Source organism: Cervus canadensis, chromosome 16, assembly GCF_019320065.1.
Source record: "Cervus canadensis isolate Bull #8, Minnesota chromosome 16, ASM1932006v1, whole genome shotgun sequence".
Classification (NCBI taxonomy): domain Eukaryota; kingdom Metazoa; phylum Chordata; class Mammalia; order Artiodactyla; family Cervidae; genus Cervus; species Cervus canadensis.
Window position 1 is genome coordinate 9,921,191 of NC_057401.1, and position 24,420 is coordinate 9,945,610.

General features: G+C 38.3%; 1 protein-coding gene and 1 pseudogene across 1 annotated transcript; both read right to left on the minus strand.

Moving 5' to 3' along the window:
- Positions 1-162: 162 nt before the first annotated feature.
- On the minus strand, positions 163-18,331 carry CENPH (centromere protein H). Its single transcript, XM_043489028.1, has 9 exons — positions 18,107-18,331; positions 14,625-14,680; positions 8,940-8,988; positions 8,466-8,540; positions 6,436-6,492; positions 4,189-4,252; positions 3,807-3,858; positions 1,332-1,495; positions 163-676 (listed from the first exon to the last, which is right to left on the minus strand). Exons 1-9 carry the CDS (start codon positions 18,229-18,231, stop codon positions 584-586), a joined length of 735 nt encoding a protein of 244 aa, XP_043344963.1. The 5' UTR covers positions 18,232-18,331; the 3' UTR covers positions 163-583.
- Positions 14,703-17,366, minus strand: LOC122454176 (annotated as a pseudogene).
- Positions 18,332-24,420: the final 6,089 nt, after the last annotated feature.

Consider the following 24,420-nt stretch of genomic DNA (forward strand, 5'->3'; position numbering starts at 1 on the left):
GCATGCAGACTCCTCACTGCAACCGTGTGGGATCCAGTTCCCTAACCAGGAACTGAACCTGGGCCCCCTGCACTGGGAACATGGACCCCCAGCCACTGGACCACCAGGGAAATCCCCCAATTTTTTTAAAAAGGCAAAAAAAAAAAAAAAATCTGTAGTGAGTTGAACTAAAATGAGATTTATCTGAATAAAATACAATTGACAGTTGAAAAAAAAAAACCAAAGATGTGTGTGGATATGCTTTTCTAACTTTCTAATATTTTGTTGACAAACAAATACACAGAAGTATTCCAAATGAGAGCTGGGATTTCCAGGAATGTTGTAGAAAAAATGTTCATATTCAGTAGAAGGCTGGACTAGATGTCTTTTGGGGCCCTTCCAAGGCTAAGATTTTCAGATTTAGACTATGCCAGTCACTTTATTATATTTAAAATAACAGATTCCATGTAACATGTAACTCAAGCTAAAAAAAAATAATTGCAGTATTAGAATCATTCCAAAAACACTGAAAAGCATTTCACTTGAAATTTCTATTTAAATGACATTAAAAACAGAAACAAAAAATGTCGAACTAGAATTCCTATTAGATCATGGTGAGATTCTTCTCAAGCTGCAGAACAGTTTCCTTGAGGGCAGGATCCTCTGCCCAGTTGACTTTACTCCCCAAAATGAGGTTCTGTAATTTAAGAAAAAAATTGTTTTAAAATTAAAGTTCTCAGTAGTTTTAAAAATTTATCAAGATTTTTAAAAAATCTCTTTCACTTATCAAATATTTACAGAATTATGTGTGAACATTTACTCTGTGATGATGGGAAAAAGTAGTAAATGCATTCTTTTGTCTTTATTTCTACTTTCAATAAGGCTTCAACCTTGATTACCATAATGCTAGGGAATATTTACAATGTCTATAACAATTTTTCTGCTTTGCCAGTTTTTGTAGATAGTTTTTACCTCTTAAGGAAGGATATTTGCAGTGTCTCCTAAAGGAAAAAGATTACCGTTATGGTTCAGAGTTCATTTTGCATTTCTACACTGAAAAACAATTAAATTGTAAGTAATAGGCATTATTTTGGCAAGAGGTAAAAGAGCTTAATTCTCAGCCCTTGCAAAGTTCCAAGACTTTGACAAAGGTGAAGATTATTTTTGTGGTAGGCAATGGAGGACTGATCAAGGTTATAATTAATGAAAATTCTAGTCATTATTCTGTGAAAAACTGCAGCTCAATGATACTGAATTCAGTTATATATAAAAATATGAAGCCTGAAAATAATAGAATTAATCACTTTTAAAAAGTTCTTTACCACCCCCTTCCTATTTTATATAAATATTACCTGGAACACATTTTGAATAACTGTAGTAATCTGTATCTCTCTCTCCAGGTTTTGTTGTATGGTCTTTATTTTGTCTGAATTTTCCATACTATCCAAATCTTCTTTCTGTTTGTTCTTTTCAGTCTGTATTTCTAAAAGCTTTCTTTCTGAAGCTTGTTTTAATTCTATTGGGTTAAAAATAAAACAATATACTATATATGACAACTCCTATAAACAAGAGTCTTGAAAACTTATAAAGCAGAACAGTTCCTGACTATTTCAGTCAAGGGAAAATTTTTAATATGTATTTTAGGTTGCAGTTCCATTCTGACATGAAAATTATTTCTCTGGTGGAAAACACCCATATTTTAATTTCGTACTTAGCAATGCCCTCTGTGAGACGTTCAAGTGTGCACGCATGACAATGATACTGTTACAAATGTTTGCCATGGCATCATGTCAGAGGACTTCCTCTGGGTTGCCAAAAAAATAGGTGATATATGTAAGGAAATACTCCCCCTCCCTTAATTTACAAAAATTACATATCAATAAATTTTCAAGGAAAGGTAAGATTTCCTTCTTCAGGGATAAATATCATCAACCATTTTTGTTGTTGTTCCTGAAATATTCTGAGAATTACACTAGAGATCTTCCTTTCATCTTCAGCTGAAAATATCCTAAGTCAAAAATGTCCCTAATCCACCAAACATCACAGCTTAGTCTAGCCTGCCTTAAACATGCTCGGAACCCTTACATTAGCCTGCAATTGGGCAAAACCATCTAACACAAAGCCTGCTTTATAACAATATATTAAATATCTCATGTAATTTATTGAATACTGTACTGAAAGTGAAAAACAATAGCTGTAAGTGTATTGGTTGTTTACTATTGTGATCATGTGGCTGCTGCTGCCTGGCATCACATGAGAGACTATAATGAGCCCAGGAAAAAAGCAAAATTCAAAATCTGAATTCAGTTTCTACTGAATGCGTATCATCGTAAAGTAAAAAAATTGTTAAGTCGAAACACCATTAGTTGGGAACAGACAGTATTTATAAATGGGTATATCTCAGGAGCTCAGTTCCTTGACACTGATGTATCAAAAGTAGGTTGGAATGCAATGGAAAAAAAAGCCAAAGGGTGATTAGACAGGTGACCAGGACCACTTCTGACCCTGAGATTACTTACGAGAGGCAAATCTAGGGGCTTCCCTGGTGGCTCAGTGGTAAAGAATCCACCTGCCAATGCAGGAGACAAGAGTTTGATCCCTGATCTGGGAAGATCCCACGTGTCGTGGAAGAAAGTAAGTCCACGTGCCACAAGTACTGAATCTGTGCTCTAGAGCCCAGGTACCACAACTGCTGAGCCCATCTGCCAAAACTACAGAGGCCCCTGAGCCCTGGAGGCTCTGCTCCACAAAAGAGGCCGCTGCAGTGAGAAGCCTGGATGGCAGTAGGAGAAGCCCTCGCTTGCCACAACTGGAGAAAAGTCTGTGCGGCAGTGAAGGCCCAGCACAGCCAAAAATAATAAAATTAAATGATTTGCTAAAAGGCAAATATACATAATGTTTAAAAATAATAAATCATGCCTATAACTGTTAAATGAAAAAAGGAGTAATACAGAATAAAATTATGCCAATTTTATAAATAAAAAGCAATGAAGATCGATTATCTCTTGATAAAAAATTTAATTTTCTTACGTATATTTTTGTTTTCAAATTCTTTATAGAGAATATGTAGAACTAGCCTTAGTTCTCTCTGAAATAGATTTCAATAAAACACTTCAATAATTTCAATGCAAAAAGCCATCTCATGTTAAGTTAAACTATAGAACCATATGTATCAAGTGGTCATTTAAAAATTATGTACCAAAAACATAAAATTATGTATGGACTTCCACAGGAGTCTGCCTGCCATGCAGGGGACATGGGTTCGAGCCCTGGTCTGGGAGGATTCCACATGTTGTGCCCCGAGCACTGAGCCTGTGTGCTGCAGCTACTGAAGCGTTCACACCTAGAGCCCGTGCTCCACAACAAGAGAAGCCACCACAATAAGAAGCGAAGTACCGCAGCCAAGAATATAGCCTCTGCTCACCACAGTTAGTGAAAAGTCCTCGCAAAGCAGCAAAGGCCCAGTGCAGCCAAAAAATAAAATAAATAATTAAAAAAATTATACATATAAATGTTTATGTGGGTGTGCAAAAAGGCCTGAAATGATGTATATCTAATTGTGGTCACACAAGAAAGAGGTATGGCTTTCACATTATACTTTTCTGTATTACTTGATATTTTCCCCCCACTGAGAATGTATTAATTTTTGTGATTCAAAGTTCTGAAACAATGGATCAAGCAAGATGCACTTTATATATTCATTAAATTGCCACGTCCAAAATTTTAAGAAAATTTGAAAATTAAAAAATTTTTCAGTGATTGGGAGAGCTTCATATTGAGTGAAAAATGTGTTCTTGAAAAAAAGAGCCAAAAAGTGTTCTACATACGCAATCTCTTCTTTCTAACATCAAGCAATTTTTCCTCCAAATCCCAAGTTTCCTGTCATTAGAAATAAAAAGATTAAGGCACATAACCTAAGAACACACCTATAATATTTAAATCATTGAATTTTATCTATTCATATTTTCCAGAGCTTCAGTTTTCAATTCCTCTATTTTTACACAACAAAAGGGAAAGAAAGAGTAGCTTAAATGATTAAGTAGATAATTAGTCAGAAATAATGGAACTATGAAAAGAGGGAAAACTTAAGGATACTGAATTCCAACCATACCCGTCTTTGGGCAATCCTATTTAGTCACATACAGTTACCAGCAAGAATGTGTTACTGAAATCATAAGAATGCATAAGCAGCTTTATGTTCAGAATTACCTGCTGTGATTTCATTATTAATTTATTCAGATTTAATATTTGTTTCATGTTATCCATGAGCACACTGAAAAGGAATAAAAAATATGATTTATTAAGTTTAAAAATTTTCATTAATTAAGAAATCAGTTAGTATATATATACTTTCATTATATCCACTGTACACTTCAATATAGTCATTGTTTAACAAAATAAGTCTAGAAAAGTTTGGTGTAAACTGAATTTCTGATGCATTTCCCTAGAAAAATTTTTGCTCATAGATAACAAAGAATATCAAATTTAAGCATACAGGAACATTTCTTATTTTTTTCTTGGCCATACCCCATAGCATGCAGGATCTTAGTTCCCTAACCAAGGATTGAACCAGTGTCTTACGCAGTGGAAACACAGGAGTCTTAACCACTGGACCGCAAAGGAAGTCCCCAGGAACATTTCTAAAAATCTCATACAATAACTTGCTAACACATAGTTCTTTTTGGAAACGGACTTTAGGATTTTTTAAAAATTAATTAATTTGTGGGGAATAAGTGTAAATCTATGGCTGATTCATATCAATGTATGACAAAACCCACTGAAATGTTGTGAAGTAATTAGCCTCCAACTAATAAAAAGATTAAAAAAAAAAATTAATTAATTTGGCTGTGCTGGGTCTTAGTTTCGGTACACAGGATCCTCCATCTTCATTGCAGCACGTGGGACCTTTAGTTGAGGCACGTGGGATCTCGGTCCCTGACTAAGGATCAAACCCGGGCCCCCTGCATTGGGAGTGCAAATTCTTAGCCACTGTTCCACTAGGGAAGTCCCCAGATGTTAGTTTTTAGACCAGTTTTAGATTCAGGGCAACACCAAGTGGAAGGGAAGCCCATACACCCCCTGGCCCCACACTGGCACAGCCTCCCCCACCAGGCTGGCTCATCTGTTACAAATGACGAACCTACACCGACACATCATCACCCTCCAAAGTCCAGAGTTTACATGAGGGTTCACTCTTGGTGTTGGACATTCTATGCATTTTGACAAATGTATGATGACATGTATCTATATCAGACAGAATAGTTTCACTGAATAAACTGCTTTTATTCCCCATTCCTTCAACAAGTATTTCTGAGAGACTAACTCATGTCAAGATTGTACCAGGCACCAAGATTATAAAATAGAATAAAACACAGTACCTGTTTTCAAAGAGGAAAGAATCTTATGGGGGAAAAAATAAATCCACAACCATCGTTATGACTTCATTAGACTCAGTAATGAATATGAACCCTTGTAAGAGTTGTGGAAAGAACAGAACAAGGAAACCCTGAGTCCTAAAGGATGTAAAAGTACAGTTAATCCTTGAACAATGCAGCTAGAGTGGGTGGTTAGATTTACCAACTGTCCACACAGTCCACAGCACTGCTCCCTCTGCCTCAAAAACAAAGGAATTAAATGACTCACCCAAGGACAGAAAGCTGAAACAGTCTGGATCAAACCCTAGTTCATTGATTCCACATACTGTGACCTCTAAATAAATACCAACTTTCCCCCATACTTAAAGATCTGTAAAATGAAAATACAGGTACTATATTTATTGAAAAAAAAAAACACACAAAACACCTGCATAGAAGTGGACTCAAACAGTTCAAACCCATGCTGTTCAAGGGTCAAGTGTAAGTACAAAGAATACCTAACAAGCAGTTTGGTACAGCTGGAGTAAAAGGGTAGAAATAAGACTGGGCAAGAAGAGTGGTTCTCATATTTCCTAGTGCCACCTTCCTTTGGGAGGCTTGTTATATGTGGATTGCCAGCTTCCTGTCTTAGGATCGGATTATAGATGACCTTGAATGCCAGAGTCTTTATTTTATATCCCTTGGCAAATTATATAAGTTGCTCATTTCTGCCCATGAAAAATGAGGAGTATATTTCCTATTTCATTGGGTTATTGTTGGCTTAAATGAGATAGCATTGCTCTTGTCTTACAGTAAGTATCAAACAAAAGTTAACTTTCAAAAGCTTCCTTCAAAATTCTAGATCATCTGGGTAAACCTCCATTGATTCTCAGGGTCCCCATCCACTTGGAACAGGATGTCAGTGGGACTATAAAGTTTGTAATGATGAGAAGAGCCCACTTTTCTTATTTCCCAGATAAAGGTGGTCAACAGTGACAGATAATTAAAAAAAAAAAAAAATTATGGAACTAATCATTATATGATCTCCCTTACTGCCATCCTTACCAAATCCAGAAAACATAAAACAAACAAAAAAAGATACCTAGTCTTGATGTCAGTCTTCTCCAGGTGTTTTTTAAGTGCAGTTGAAAGCTGCATCCTATAGAGGAAAAAACTCCATTATAAAACATGGATAACATTTATCGTACAGTGAAAAGAAAATTAAAAAATACAACAAAGATTGATTTCTGTTTAAATGTAACATAAAACAAAAGTAGGTTTTTAAATAGCATTATATGGGAAATAATTTGGTAAGTCAGTCATAGAAACACCAAGTAACACCAAGAGGGATGGGGCTGTTACATGTGGTTGTGCATGGCCAGGCAGAGGGGCTGAGCTGGCCTGACACCCTGCCTGAACCTGCTCTCCAGACCATCCACCTAGGTTGCAGGGCTGGGAGGAAGCAATAAGGCATTACAAAATGTAATGTACAATATGATAAAATACAATTAACATTGCTATAAGTTACATATGAAAGTTAAGAGAATAAATCTAAGAATTCTCACCACAAGAAAAACACTTTTTTTCCTATTTTTAAAATTTTGTATCTATATGAGATGGTTGATGTTCACTAAACCTACTGTGATGATCATTTCAGGATGCATGTAAGTCAAAACACGCTCTACACTTTAAATTTATACAGTTATTGTTTAGCCATTAAGTTGTGTCCGACTCTTTTGTGACCCCATGGACTGTAGCCTGCCAGGCTCCTCTGTCCATGAGATTTCCAGGCAAGAATACTGGAGTGGGTTACCATTTCCTTTCTCCAGGGGATCTTCCTGACCCAGGGATCAAACCCATGTCTCCTGCATTTGCAGGCGGATTCTTTGCCACTGAGCTGCCAGGGAAGCCCAAACTTATACACTGCTGTATGTCAATTATATCTCAATAAAACTGGAATAAAAAAAGGCATACAGATTAGCCGGCTCAAATTAGGTAGCGTTAGGGAATACAAAGCTATACTCAACTATAAACTTAAAAATATGTCTATGTCTAAGCAAGCACTGTAATTTGTTTTTAAATTCAATAGCTAGTAAATAAGTAATAATGAAAAGGCAATAAGCTCAGCAATATTAGTCATTTCCTTAAAGGGGATATCTTAATAGTTCTGATCTTAGTAAAAAAATATCATCTATATAATGAGCCAGCACATTAGATGAGGGAAAAAAAGCTCAATGCTAGAAGTAATTAAAAGGACTTTAACTATTTTCAATTAAATGTAAATAAATGTATCTGGGAAGGTCAGAAATACAAGGGAAAAACCATTAGAGTCATTCACTGAATTGAAATTATTAATTCAGATCCTAAGTCTATAATAGAGGCTACGTTTGTCTTATTGACAGCTGTATACTAGCCTCTAGCACAAAGCGCCAACAGAGCAAGCACTCAAATATTTGTTGAATGAAAAAATATACATGTGAAGTCTAAAATTAAAAATATATTTAAACTCAAATGACAATTCCTTTACTCTATTAAGAGTTACTGGGATGAATATGAGACTTCCCTGGTGGCCCAGTAGCTAAGACTCCCAATGCAGGGGCCTGGGTTCAATTCCTGGCTGGGGAACTAAATCCCATATGCTGCAACTAAGGATTCCTCTTGCCACAACTAAGACCTAGCACAACCAAAAATAAATCATACAATCCTTTCAAACACCAAATGTGATTTAACCTCACACTTCTATTGCCTTGATTGACATTTCCTTATTAACCCTGTCTTATGTAACTTCTTCAAATGAAAACATTAATGATGTAATTTTTCTCTCAGGGCTCAAAATTTGTGGGACCATCAACTAATCATCATTTTGATTAATTCAGACTAGTGGTAAAGAACCCACCTGCCAAAGCAGGAGACATAAGCGACTCCAGTTCAATCCCTGGCCTGAGAAGATCCCCTGAGGAGGGCATGGCAACCCGCTCCAGTATTCGTGCCTGGAGAATCCCACGGACAGAGGAGCCTGGTGGGCTACAGTCCATAGGGTTGCAAAGAGCTGGACATGACAGAAGCGACTTAGCATACACACACCCCACCTTGAGGCATGCCCATTTTGCATACTTAAAAGGTAATAATTACCTGTCTAATGCAAGCTTTTTCATTTCAAAAGCAATCTTTGCCTCTTCAACTTCATTTTCTAGTTCTTCAATTTTACTGCCAAAGAAGCATGAACCAAAGAATGTCAGCAATATCAGATAAAGTAACTGCTGGAATAAAGGTATAAAGTAAATCTTTGAAGAAAGTAAAATGCCTGTTATCTAAATAATAGTATTCTATAGGATCCCACACTGACACATTTACAGATTTGGTAACCTGATTCCCACTGAGTTACTTTGATAAATATCTTGTTAAAGTGGGGTAGATGCTGAGAGTGCTAATGTGGTAGATCACTCATGTGCATGTAACTCTACATCCCACATCAATAACGTCTCAATATGTGCATGACAAATTAACTTGGAAAAACAAAGAAAGGAAAAAGAAAGACAATATTATAAGATGGATAATATTATTAAATCTGTAAAAAGCACAACTAAAATTTTAAATATGACATACGCTTCAATTTGCTTTTCCTGCATGATTTGTTCTGGCGTTTTTTCTTCATCTACAAATAAATAAATTTTTGAAGTTAGAAATATTTTATAAAAGCATTGTCCAACAAAAATATAATGTGAGCCACAAATGCAAACCAAATATGTAATTTTAAATTTCTAGTTTCCACATTACAAAAGTAAAGAAACAAGTGAAATTAATTTTAATAAAGCTTATTTAACCCAGTAGATCCAAAGTATTGTCACTTTAACATGTAAGCAATTTGGAATCACTGTTGAAATAGTTCACAATCTTTTCTTCTGTTCGTATTTTACATGTAGTCCTTCTCAATGAGGAATGACCATGTTTCAAGTGTTCAATGGTCACATGGAGCTAGTGACTAACGTATTACACAGCACAGATTAGAATGATAGAAAAAGAGAGTAAAAAAATCGAGATCAATGTAATAAAATAAAAACTATGTCTATATATAAAAAATTTTAAATATATGTAAAATTACATCCAAAAACAAAATAATTAAGGATAAATTTAACAAAATACATGTATGTATGACCTCTCCACTAAACAGTACCAGATAGTAAAATGGAAAGATGCACTGCCCACATGAACTGGGAGAATCATAGCCAATATAACAACTGCCAATATAACGAATTCACCCGCACTGATCTGTGTGCTCTGCCGTGCCTGGTTGCTCAGTCGGGTCTGACTCTTTGTGACCCCACGGACCGCAGCCCACCAGGCTCCTCCACGGGGGTTCTCCAGGCAAAAATATGACAGCGTGTTGCCATGCGCTCCTCCAGGAGATCTTCCCAACCCAGGGATTTAACCCATGTCTCCTGCATTGCAGGTGGATTCTTTACCGTCTGAGCCACCAGGGAAGCCCCAGAATACTGGAGTGGGTAGCCTATCGTTTCTCCAGGGGATCTTCCCGACCCAGGGATCAAATGGGGGTCTTCTGCACTGCAGGTGGATTCTTTACCAGCTGAGCTACCATAGTCCCACTCAAAATTCCAGAAACTGACTAGCTGATTTTAAAATGCATATAGAAAAATAAAGGACCAAGAATAGTCAAAACAATTTTGACAAAGAATGAACTTGAAGGACTTATAGCAGCTGATAATCAAGACTTACTATAAAAAAAAAAATAATAAAAAAAAAAAAAAAAAAAAAAAGACTTACTATATTGGGAACTTCCCTGGTGGCCTAGTGGTTGAGAATCTGCCTTGCAATGCCAGGGGTGCAGGTTCAAGCCCTGGTTAGGGAAGTAAGATCCCACATGCTGTGGAGCCACTGAGCCTGCCTGCCACAGTGAAAAGGTCCCACATGACGTGATGAAGCTCTCGTGTGCCACAACGAAGATCTGACGCAGCCAAATAAGTTTTTTTTAAAAAAAAGACTTACTATAAAGCTACAGTAGTCCACAGTGTGGTACCATTGTAAAGATAGACAAATTCCTCAAAGGAACAGAAGAAAAAGTCCAGAAATAGACCTACACATATACACTGGATAAAGAAGTCTTTTCAACAAATGTCAGAAAAACTGAATTTACACATGGAAAAAAAACGAACCTTGACCCTTACTTAGCTCACACTATACACAAAACTTAAGCCAAAATGAATCACAGTACTGAATGTTAAACTTAAAACTTTAAGGCTCCTAGAACAAACATAGGAGAAAATCTTTGCAATCTTGAAGTAGTCAGTTTCTTAGACAGAACTCGTAAACCACAAACCACAAAAGAAAAACAGTGAAAAACAACACTTCATAAAAATTAATGCCTTCTGCTCCTGAAAAGACACTGTTAAGAAAATAAAAAAGCAACAAACTAGGAGAAAATTTCTGCCATATATATATATATATATACACATATATATGTACACAGACACACACACACATATATACTTATTCATCTGAAACAGGACTGTATTTATTTTTTGAAAGAAGTGAATGTTTAAGAGAATATATAATATATTCATTTTTAATTAAATCTCAAACTCAGTAAGACTAACAGTCTAACTAAAAATGGGCATTTGAAACGACACTTCAAAAAAGTAAACTACCAATAAGACATGAAAAGATGATCAACAACATTAGTTATTAGGGAAATATAAATTAAAACCACATAAAATATATCACTACATACTTACTAGAATGGCTAAAATTTTAAAAGACTGACAGTATGAAGTTTTGAAGAGGATATTGAGTAACTGGAAATCTCATACACTGCTGGGGAGGAATCTGCCATAATGGTATAATTATTTTAGCAGTTTGGTAGTTTCTTAAAAAGTTAAACATACACTTACCATATCACCTTGAAATTTCACTTTTGGGTATTTAACCAAGAGAAATGAAAGCAAATGTTCACAAAAAGATATACAAATGACAACTGTCCATAGCAGCTTTGTTTATGAGGGGCAAACACTGCAAACAATTCAAATGTTCATCAACAGGTAAATGGATTAATGAATTGTGCTGCAGTCATCATAAAACATACTTCACAATAAAAAAGAATGAATTACTGAAACAAAAGAGCATGGATGAATCACAAAAATGCTACACTGTGCAAAAGTAGCCAGACACTTTGGGAGTGACTACTAACAGGTCTGGGGTTTCTTTATAGAGTAATGCAGATGTTCTGCAATTAGATAGTGGTAATGGTTACACAACATTGTAAATAATACTAAAAGTTACTGAATTGTACATTTTAAAACGGTGAATTTTGTTGTGTGAATTAAGTCACAAAAGAAAGATGTTGGAAAAAAACCAAAACCACCATATAAATACATTTACATCAAATTCTAGAACAGTACTGTCCAAAAGCACTGTTCTGTGATAAATGAAATGCTTAATATCTGCAGTGTCCAGTATGGTAACCACCAGCCACACTGTGGCTGAAGCATTTGATATGTGAGTAGTAAAACTAAAAAAAAACTAAAGTGAAACTAGTTAGTTGTACTCAGACGAGGCAATGGCGACCCACTCCAGTACTCTTGCCTGGAGAATCCCATGGACAGAGGAGCCTGGTGGGCTGCAGTCCATGGGGTCGCGAAGACTCAGACACGACTGAGCGACTTCACTTTCACTTTTCACTTTCATGCATTGGAGAAGGAGATGGCAACCCACTCCAGTGTTCTTGCCCCGCGAATCCTAGGGACGGGGGAGCCTGTTGGGCTGCCGTCTATGGGGTCGCACAGAGTCAGACACGACTGAAGTGACGCAGCAGCAGTTAGCTGTACTAGTCACACATCAAATAAGTTCATCTTCTAAGTCTGTGAGTCTCTTTCTGTAGAAATGTTTACATCTTTGATTTTAGTGGTGATCTTGATTAAAGAGATGTATATATTTGTCAAAACTCATCAAATTGGGCTTCCCTGGTGATCCAGTGGTTAAGAATCCACCTTGTAGGGCAAGGGATACTGGTCTGAACCTCGAGAGGATCCCACATGTGGAGCAGCTAAACCTGTGTGCCACAATTATTGAGCCTATGCTCTAGAGCCCAGGAGCCACAACTACTGAGCCCATGTGCTGCAACTACTAGAGCCCGTGCGCCTAGAAGCCATGCTCTGAAACCAGAAAAGCTGCCGCAATGAGAAGCTTGCCCACCACGACTAGAGACTAGCCCCTACTTGCCACAAGTTGAGAAAGCCAGCATGCAGCAACGAAGACTCACCACGGCCAAAAAATAAAATAAATACATCTTTAAAACAACATCAACAACAAAAAACTCATCAAATTATACCCTTAAAATAGATGCACTTATTATAAAAAAAAATCCTTCAAGCAATAAAGTCTCAGTATTTTTTAATGGTAAACACTAATCAATTTTAGATACATTATCTTCTCTTCAGAACTAAAACCTAACTTCTTATGTGTGTGTTAGTGGCTCAGTCATGTCCCATTCTTTTTGACCCCATGGACTGTAGCCCTCTGTCCATGGAATGCTCCAGTCAAGAATACTGGAGTGGGTTGCCATTCCCTTTTCCAAGGGATCTTCCCAACCTAGGGTTCAAACCCAGGTCTCCTGCATTGCAGGCAGATTCTTTACCATCTGAGCCACCAGGAAGCCTAGGCCATAACAATCAGTCCTCTCCTTTAGCTGTAGAAATTCTAGTGTAGACTATTCAATCGACTCAAGTTTTCAGATGTCACAACTCCTTTAAAATTAGCTATACAGGGCAAACAAGAACAGCAAGAGGAGGCAAATTCTTATCACTTGGATTTTAGCTCTAAGGTCATCTTGAAGAATCCATCTCTGATTACTGTATCTAAAGTCGCCCTTCCCTCTTATCATACCATTATTTCCTTCATCACATTTACCTCACCTCATAATTATCTCAAGTCTCTTTGCTTACCTGCTTTGCTACATAGAATTAAGCTCCATGAGGATAAAGTCAGCCTTGTTCAACACTGTATCTCTATTCCTAGCATCCATTCATTCAACTATGATCGCATGATTACCTCTAGAGATAATTCCGCAATGGTTCAAATTTTGAATAGCTTTTCCCCTACAACTCATCGTCTAAGATCAGTTACACTTTTTTAATATATTATGTGGGCTCTCATGCCAGAAAAAGCATTAGACAAGTCCTACTTCTCATCTCTAAGATAAATATAATTTGTTTAATACAAGGAACACAGGCTTTGGAAAGAAGGACACCATTAATTCCTCCAGGGGAAGGACAGTGACCTACTGATCATCTTTGCAGTAAGCATTTTTTAATTGAATTATAGTTGATTTACAATGTCTTGTTAGTTTCAGGTATATAGCAAAGTGATTGTTATACATATATACTTATATATATATAAATATCAGTACTTTATAGATAATATATATTCTTATATAGGCATTATTGATGTTACAAAAGGGACATGACTTTAGAGGCAGTAAGGTCTGATTCATTTCCTAACTCCAATGGTTACTAGCTATAATAAGCAGAAGAGAGGCTGGGGGCCCATTTTTTTAAGGTTTTGTTTTCTTTTGTTCTGTTTTGTGCATAAGATGACTTTAGACACCCTAGAATGGGGATGGAAAACACACCAGAAATGCTTTCTGATCTATGGCCTTAAAGTGAGCTTGAACAGAGCACAAAAATTATATAGGTTCAAACATGGACTCAGGGAAGTAACTAAAACATCTATGAGGTGCCTAGGCTTTTCCACAATTCTTGATTCAACACAGTGGACTATTTGGTTTTATTCTGTAAGTTTATTTCATGGAGAAAGAAAAAGTAACCAAAATCTATCTTTGTGACCCAAGGACTTATAATAAATCAGGTGGCATTAGGTGGTTGTTACTTAAGAAGACTAAACCCATCATTTAACTACTCTCTTGGCCCTGAGATTTTTGGATTAACAATTGTAAAAGATAAATTAAAAATTTTTATATAGAATTGAAAATTGTCAATCTTCCTTTTATGCCTATCTCCCTTCTGCTTTCATGTCATTAATCTAGTGTTTCTCAAAGTATAGGTCTCAGACCACTTGCTCAACAGTCATCTAATCTCCTAACTTAATGTTCAAAGTACTGATGGTAGCTAGGCCCACAGGAATTTCCAATCAACAGAACTTCATTTTCTTGAATTCCTAACACCCCCCCTTCCCTAGATAAATAATTGTAAAATTGATCTTTTCCCTGGAGTACTGTTCATCATCAAACTCAAAACCTTATTTGAAAATGAAAATCCTTACTTGCGTCAACCATTGACTTATATTCCAAGAGTTGTTGTTTGGTCTGTGCTCTTAGCCTGAAAACAGATAAAGAGAAGCGAGTTATATAATTATTGAGGTTTTATTCATTACTGTATGATAAATCAACTCATTTTTGTTGGAATCTGATGCAACAAAATGAATATAAATAAACAGCATTAAAATCTTCCAGGGATTTCCCTGGTGGTCCAGCAGTTAAGAATCAGAGCTCCTGATGCAGGGGGCCCAGGTTCAATCCCTGGTTGGGAAATTAGATCCCACATGCTGCAATGAAAGCTCCCTCCCACACACGGCAACTGAGACTTGGCACAGCTAAATAAGTAAATATATATTTTTAAAAAAATCTTCCAGGTTGGCCTCATTTTATTTAAAATAGGCTTACAAGATGTTATGGCTCAGAAAAATACACAAAATGAAATACAGTAGGAAAACAGCATCTGTAAGAAAAAGTTAAAAATTTGATTTTTAAATTTATTTTTAATGGGCCACACTGAAATAAAGCTTAAAGACTACACGAAGAAATAGATCAAAGTGGTAAACCCCCAAACACAGTAATGAGTTACAAACAGATTGAAACATTCTTAAGAGATACAGAAAAATACCAAAGATACTAATCCTTGGATAAATAAGTAATTTATGTAGTTTCTTAGTCATCCTATGACTCTACTTACTTAAAAATCATACAAAAAAATGGGTAGAAGAGCTATGGATAAAATGATAACTACTTATTAGATGTTTCACATTTACCTGGTAGCTCCCCAGTTCTGAGTTTGTTCTGTGACTCTGAGATCTAGTTAAGTAGCTAAGGAACATTAGACAAAATTGTAAAGCTTTGCAGCGTTCAGTTCCCTGTTTTAAAATTCCAAATGAAAAGAGCAATTTCTTAAGAGTTTAAGTAAGACAGCGTTTTATGAACACACTGAAACAATCATTCATTTTTAGCTGAGATGGAAAAGGAGATGTTATATCTTTAATATTTTATTATTTCATATTGTAGGTAGAAAGGGATTTTTAATTTATTCATTTTTTAGAAGTGTTTCAAAGACTTTTACACAAAAGAATGTCTGTCTTTCCACATCAGTGAGTAGTAGTGTTCATCAGAATCTTCTGAAAACAAAAAGATGAAAGCAAGCCCATACACTTGGGCAGATGTCAAAGGAATGGGAAGTGTGCTATTATGTCACCCCTGGAGTTCCTGCTGCCTTTTTTTACTAAATGCTGTTCACCAGTTGAATCAGGTGGACTTTTGTGAGAGAATAGTGTTTGGTGGCCAGGACCTCTTTGGGGGCATTTCTTCCTAAGTGTAATACACAACAGATGGGAATAGGGGAAAGTAATACAGGAAAGCTACTCGTTTCAGTTCAGGAGTTGATGAAGCCCATATATGCATTCAAGAAACCCATGGGATCTTCTAGCTGTGAACAGTGGCTAGTACGGTCATCTGGAATGGACCCTGGGCTATATGAGCACTTTCCTGTATAGCTCCGAGAACTCTGGATAGGAATTCACCAGATATTGGCCCACAGATAAAATGAAAGGGAATAGTTGAAAGAACTCCCGCTCGTATCTTCTGAACTTCTTCCTGTATATATTGTAAGAGACGATCAATAACTAAATCCCCATCACTGTTGCCTATCTCTGCCCACAGGTCCCACAGCTCACCCTCAGGGGATTGGGTGTATGGCCCAAAGACTGGGGTGAGACTTTGAGAGAATACAAAGAAGTTCATCAGTCACGTGAGGATGGGTGGCAGCATGCCTCCACCCTTGAGAAAATTTTGAGGGAAAGGATGGTGAGTCTTGGTAAATATAACTCCATTTGACAGACTCTTTATGGTAAGTCAGCCAGATCAATTCCACTTGAACCCACAGAGCAGCTCCTAGGCAACAGTATCTCCATAATCATGAGACAAAAGATGATCCCGTGGTTCTGGAGCTCCAGAGGCTGCCAAAATGCCTCCAAGAAGCTGACCTGTTCCAAAATGGAATAGTTTGGGCTCTGGTTGTCAGTGAAGCCAAAGCCAAAGAAATTAAGAGCAATCACTTGATGAAATCTAAGGGTAAGAACTATCCAAGTCTTGTACCAATCAGAGCTGGATGCTGGAAAGTCATGTAAAAGCATGATTATCTGGAGACTTCCAACCACACCCACAGAGTCTTTAATAGAAGATGTTCAGTCCCTTGTAGGTGAAAAATTTGCCTAGCAACTTTCATGAGTGAGGAGCAAGGGGAAAACTGTGGGTGTGGGGAAGGAAGGGTAAGACCTGGGCTATAAGATTCCACGTTTGGAGGAACCTGTTGTGCACTTGTAGGGGGGTAATTTTGAAGGTGAGGTTGTGAGGTTTATAAGGTGAGGCCTTTCAAAGCAGTGATGAAGTTGAAATACATAGTTACAAAGCTTTTTTTTTTTTTATTCCCTTGTTATGATTTAGGTCTGCAAATTTTTTTCTGTAAAGGACTAGAAAGTAAATATTTTAGGCTTTGTGAGTCCTATAGTATCTACTGTGGGCTTCCCTGGTGGCTCAGACGATAAAGAATCTGCCTGTCAAAGCAGGAGACCCAGGTTTGATCCCTGGGTTGGGAAGACTTCTGGAGAAGGGAATGGCTACTCATTTCAGTATTCTTCCCTGGAGAATTCCATGGACAGAGGAGCCTGGCAGACTACAGTCCATAGGGTTACAAAGAGTCAGACACAATTTAACGATTTTCACTCACTTTCACTCATGGTATCTGCTGTAACTACTCAACTCAGTCCTTGCAAGTTGTGTTCCAATAAAATGTTACATAAGGAGACTGAAATTTAATTTCATATAATTTCACCTTATTAACATTCTTGTAACTTTCCCCCCAACCATTTATTATTATTTTTTTCCTCCCTCCCCCCCCAACCATTTAAACACATGAAAACTAGTCTTAGCTTGAGGGGTCACACAGAAAGAAAGAGGAGGGTGGATATGGCCCAGGACCATAGTTGCCCACTGGAGTAGAAGACTGATGTCCTTTCTCCTTAAGTCTTTTCCTTAGCAACGTACAGACATTGCTTCCTGGTAGAAAATACAAAACACGCATCTTCTGGATTGAAAAGGGTCATAGCTCTAACAGAGAAGGGCAGAGAAACCTCCCTCCAGTATAAATCTGGGCTTGGATGCAACCCACAAAGGGCTTGAAAATCAGGACCGCAGGGCATGAGTGGGTAAGAAAGGCGATGTTAATTATAGCTCGGTAGGCCCTTTGCTAAACGCTGACCCTATATCTTTTAATTCCCACAGCAACTTAGCTAGGAAGCTGTCATTTTTCCTCTCTTCCAAGACGAAGAAAGGGGCTTAAAGAGCTTAAGTGAATGCTCTAGTCACCAGCCATTAAGCGATCGACACTTAATTCGAATCCTAGACATTTTCGGCAGAGAGGGGAGCTCTTGGCCAAGACGCCCACTTGGCTCCTGCCCCGTCGGTCGGAGGGAACAACCTGAGCAGCAGGGTCATGCGGTCCTCCGGCCGCGCCGCCTGGGCGCCGGCGACCTGAGGCGGCTCGCCTTCCCCTCCGGAGTCCGCAGGCTTGGTGACGGCTTGCTCCTCGGACTGCGTCTCCATTCCGGGCGCGAAGAGCTACCACGCAGGACTGGCGACCTCTGCCACAAGAGAGGCCGTTTTTCCCGCCACAGAATTGATACCCGGAACCAGCCGGAGGGTCTTCGCGCGCCGTCACACCCCTTCCGCCTCATGGCCCCGCCCTCTGGTTGCCATGGTTGCTGCTGTCCCTTATTTTATTCCGGCTCTAGTAATTAAAGTTGTTGTTCAGCCGCCCAGTCGTGTCCGACTCTTTGCGACCCCATGAACTGCAGCACCATGGACCTAGCGCTGCAGTTAGGCCTCCCTGTCCCCCACCGTCTCCCAGAGTTTGCCCAAGTTCAAGTTCATTGCATGGGTAATGCCATCCAGCCTTCTCATCCTCTGATGCCCTCTTCTTCTGCCCTCAGCCTTTCCCAGCATCTGGGACTTTTCCAATGAGTCGACATTCGCATCGGATGGCCTTGGGCTTCCCTTATGTCTCAGCCGGTCAAGAATCCTCCTGTAATGCGGGATTCCCTGGATTTCTGGGTTGGGAAGATCCACTGGAGAAAGGAAAGGCTACCCACTCCAGTATTCTGGTCTGGAGAATTCCATGGACTGTATAGTCCGTGGTGTCTCAAAGAGTCGGACACGACTGAGCGACTTTCACTTTCCACTTTCAGCTTCACCATCAGTATTTCCAGTGCATATTCAGGGTTGATCTCCCTTAAAATTGACTGGTTTGATCTTCTTCCTGCCCAAGAGAATTTCATGAGTCTTCTCCAGCACCACAGTTTGAAGGCCTCAATTACAGACCACTAGTAAAAGTTCGAAGCACTTTAATTAAGCGTCAGCTCTGTCGAGCTGGGCTAAGCGCTATGCTGCAGCCATTTGGGGGCACTCAGGCTTGTGGCACCGCGACCTGGAGGGGAGAACCCCGACATCAACGCTCTTTCAGCCTTTGAGCTGGGATAGCGATTCTTGACCTATTTTAGCATTCCTCTTCCATCTGCTGCCTTGGAAGATGGGTGTGCAGGGCAAACAGAGATAATAAGCATTGGAGAGTTTTGTTCTGAGCTCATTAAGTCCAGGCCCCTCATTTGGCAGAGAAACCAGAGGCCCAAGTTCAGAGATACTCACTACCCTCTAGGAGGCAGTGTGCAGACTTTCAGTGTGAAATTCATCTTTTTGGAAATTGGAACTTTTTATTTCACTTTTTTGTGGGGGGAGGCGGTTGATCCCTGGTTAGATAACCAAGATTGCACACGCTGCAACAGGTTTGCGAACGCCCGGGTGTCAGTTTTTTGATCTGACAGATTACAATCGAGCTTTCTCAGCTGAATTTCATGCTCTAGTGCTTAGCTGAGCAGTGATCAGGTAATGGAGTAAATACAGGGCATAAATGCCTGATTGTAGTTTTTCACTATGATCTGTCCCATAAGTGACACGATCTTTGTGGCACAAGCAGCTCGGGCCTCTTTGAACAGGAGAGTTTCTAGTTTCTCCTGAGTTTACTTGTTCACACAATAGTACCCTCTTTTTCCTATTATCAAAGTAATTCGGCTCCTGTTGAAAGATTCAAAAGGCACGGTAGGATGTAAAATGTTAAGTTCACCACTACTACTCCCAAATTCCTGGAAGAACATTTTGCTTCATTTTTTCTTCTACAAGAAAGTGACTGTTTTCTTTTTTCACTTAATTAGTTTGTCAGGGATGTCTTATGTTTCAGAACTACTTTATCTGGGATGTCTTCCGGTATCTCACATCAATCTCATCCTTTTAAGCAGCTGCCCATCAGGAGTCCACTGGTCAAATTTGGGCCAAAGGTTATGCAATGCTTTTTCTCATGAGCATGCATTATGATCATGGAAAGGACTGGTTAAAACAGATAGCTAGGTCCCTCTCCAAGTTACTGATTCTGATTTGCTTTTCTTGTCCCCAAGTGATATTGCTGTTGCTGGTTGAGAATGACACTTTAAGAGCCCACTGCAGTAGTGGATTATAACAATGAATTGAAAAAAAAATTGAAACAGGGAATTCCCTGGTGGTCCAGGGGTTAAGACTCTGCTCCCAATGCAAGGGGCCCGGGGTTGATCCCTGGTTAGGGTAAGAGCCCACATGCTGCAACTAAGACTGGGTGCAGCCCTCGCCCCCCCAAAAAAAGGTCAAAGAGGGCATGTCTGTGGGTGGGGAGCCAAATTTTAGAGAATGTCCAATACAGAAGGGACAATAAAATTGAATAATTACCATCATCTCACTCCCAGTGTGACAAATTATTCAAAACAAGTATCTTTAATGTCAGAACTAGAAAGAGAATTCCCTAGTGCTCCAGTGGTTGAGACTCTGCTTTCACTGCCAAGGTTGCGGGTCAGAGAACTAATAGATCCCCACAAGCCATGCAGCATGGCTAAATAAAAATAAAGTAAAAGACAAAAAAGCTAGGGACTCCCCTGTCGGTCCAGTAGCTAAGACTCCACACTTCCGATGTGGGGGCTCAAGTCCAATCCTTGGTCAGGGAACTAGACCCCACAGGCTTTAACAGGAAGACTTACAGATTTAGACAACGAATTTTACAGTGATGGGGGGGGGGAGTGGGGAGGGATAATTAAGGATGGTTAGGTACACACTGCTATATTTAAAATGGATATTCAACAAGGACCTATTGTATAGTACATGTTATGTATTAGTTAGTCCGTAAGTCATGTCCAACTCTTTGCGACCCCATGGACTACAGCGCGCCAGGCCTCCCTGTCCATCACCAACTCCCAGAGTTTACCCAAACTCATGTCCATTGAGTTGGTGATGCCATCCAACCATCTCATCCTCTGTCGTCCACTTCTCCTCCTGCCCTCAATCTTTGCCAGCATCAGGGTCTTTTCAAATGAGTCAGCTCTTCACATCAGATGACCAAAGGATTGGGTTTTCAGCTTCAACATCAGTCCTTCCAATGAACATCCAGGACAGATCTCCTTTAGGATGGACTGGTTGGATCTCCTTGCAGTCCAAGGGACTCTCAAGAGTCTTCTCCAACACCACAGTTCAAAAGCATCAGTGCTTTGGTGCTCAGCTTTCTTTATAGTCCAACTCTCACATCCATACATGACTACTGGAAAAACCATAACCTTGACTAGATGGACCTTTGCTGACAAAGTAACGTCTCTGCTTTTTAATATGCTAAGTTGGTCATAACTTTCCTTCCAAAGAGTAAGCGTCTTTTAATTTCATGGCTGCAATCACCATCTGCAGTGATTTTGGAGCCCAAAAAAATAAAGTCAGCCATTGTTTCCCCATCTATTTGCCATGAAGTGATGGGACCAGATGCCATGATCTTAGTTTTCTGGATGTTGAGCTTTAAGCCAACTGTTTCACTCTCCTTTCACTTTCATCAAGAGGCTCTTTAGTTCTTCTTCACTTTCTGCCATATAAGGGGGGTGTCATCTGCATATCTGGGATTATTGATATTTCTCCTGGCAATCTTGATTCCAGCTTGTGCTTCATCCAGCCCAGCGTTTCTCATGATGTACTCTGCATAGAAGTTAAATAAGCAGGGTGACAATATACAGCCTTGACATACTCCTTTCCCTATTTGGAACCAGTCTGTTGTTCCATGTTCAGTTCTAACTGTTGCTTCCTGACCTGCATACAGGTTTCTCAAGAGCACATGCTCAATTTTACGTGGCAGCCTGGGTGTGAGCGGGCTTTGGGGAGAATGGATCCATGTGTATGTATGGCTGAGTCACTCCCTGCTCACCTGAAACTGATAATCGGTCATATCCCAATACAAAACAAAAAATTCAAAGTGTTGGAAAAAAATGCTTCTGCATTAAGGAAAAAAAGCTCACGTGCTTTATTTGCAACTAAAGATCCCACATGCTGCAACTAAGACCAGGTACAGCCAAATAAAGTTAACTTTTTTAGTGTGACAAAAAGATTGCAGCTATGGAAGATCCTAATTCTTAGGACATTAGACACATGATGGAAGTATTTTAAGGGAATATTATCCTCAATCACTTAAACTTTGTCTATTAAGAAATAAAACCCTTTCTTTTGTCCATGGACTATGTACATAAGTCAATCATACACTTAATCCACATAGAAGTTTCAAAAGGCTTTTTACAGACCATGTCTGGGTGGCTCAACAGTAAAGAATCTGCCTGCAATGCAGGAAACACAGGAAACAGGTTCAGATCCCTGGGTCAGGAAGATCCCCTGGAGAAGGACAATGCAACCCACTCCAGTATTCTTGCCTGGAGAATCCCATGGACAGAGGAGCCTGGCGGGGTACAGTCCATGGGGTCACAAAGAGCTGGACACTGAATACACAGACTTCTCCAATGAAATAAGAAAACACCAACATATAGGTGGTCTGACAAAAAACAATAAACTTAAGAAAATAAGCAGTAAAATAATCTCCAGATCAAAAAAGGATTACAAAAGAAATTGTAACAACCAGATTGATGAAAAAGAGAACTTTAGAAATGAGTTATCTCAGAGTAAAATGTATATACAAACGCTTTTATTACTAAAAATACATTAAGTATTTAACTAGAAAATAACTGAGAAAAGCAGATGGCGAGAATTAACATAAAAGCTAAAACTACCAAACAGACGTGGTAGAAATAACACCAAAAACTGATTCTTTCAAAACACCAATAATATCCTCTAGGCAAGCATGATTAGGAAACACAAGTATTCAACATCAGGAATAAGAAGATATAATACAGAAGAGGTTAACTAATATCCTATACCTCTACAGTTATAATTAAGAAAATCTAGAATGGATGATTTTCTTTTAAAGTGGTGGTGACAGAGGAGGGGAAATTCATAAAAAACACCAAACAACTATGGAAAGCTACTACTATAAGCACAGGCCAGGTGACTTTACATATTGATTCAGCTAGTTTTCAACAAATGAATAAAGATTTCAAATTATAACACTTGAATATCAAAACGTCTTTAATCTAGCTTAAAGCTGGTAAATGAGACAAAAATCAGAAAGTTGTAAAAACTGAGCCAAGTACCCACAAAATGCAAAACTTCCTAAATGAAGTACTAGCAGATTAAATCTGTATACCGTAAGCAGGAATTCATTAACTTCAAATTAATGTAATATTTTTAAAAAGTTATCAAAAGCTGAAAGAGTAAATAAAATTCCACAGCCTTTCTCAACAGTAAGAAAGAAATACCTAAAAGATAAAGACCACTTACAGACTAACAGCAAAAATATTAGATGGCAAAAAATACTGCAGAGATGTCCAATCCAGGAATAAGACAGCAATCTACTGATTCACAATGTTATTTTGGAGATTCTAAAACAATAACCTAGAAGCCATATAGTTGAAAAAATAAATTTGGGGGATTTAAAACCTAGAAAACCACAAAAATGAAGAAAATTGACTTATCAACTGGGTAAGAAAAATACAAAAATAAAAAATAGGGGTGAGGTAACAGAGCCTAAACCCAGCAGTTAACTTGACAAGAAAAGTATAGCAATTACATAGTTAAATTCTAACATTGCAATGAAGGGCATGCAACAAGTCTTACTGGAGAAAAGTTTCTCAATGGAAGACAATGTCAGTCTATCCAGAGCTACTACATATGTATGTATACAACATTCAGTCAAAATCTAAAGGCACTTAGTAACTGGAAAAAGTTTTTAAAGTTCCTCTTTGAAATTTTCCCCCAAATATTTGAAAAATAGTGGTAGCCTTATCTTTCCAGATAAACTTAATGTAAAACTGTATTAATCACAGGAAAAAAGTAGATCAGGGAACAATAAACTAGTGTTTCAATTGTACAAGGTGGGGTTTAAACATATGGTACTGGCACAAATGGGTATCCATCTGCAAGTAAAGAATCCTACCTCATACCACATATAAAGAGTTTAACTGAGGGCTTATACACCTAACAGGAAAAATTTAGAAATTTAAGAGATGTTAATGGTTTGGGGGATGGAGTTGACCTTAACACTAAAAATCTAAAAGCAACTACAAAAAAATATGTATCTGATAATACCAAAATTTAAAACTGTCTGCAAGGAAAAAGACAGCATAATCGGATTTAGGGCAAATGACAAAGTGGGAAAGCTTTTACAAATTGTTGAGTGGACAACAAAATTTGATTCAACTAGTATAAATTAAGATAGTAAACAAAATAGGATATTTTTTAACAGTCACAGAAACTAAAGTGAATGATTAGCTTCAATTCAGGCATGGATGCTGAGAAAACCAG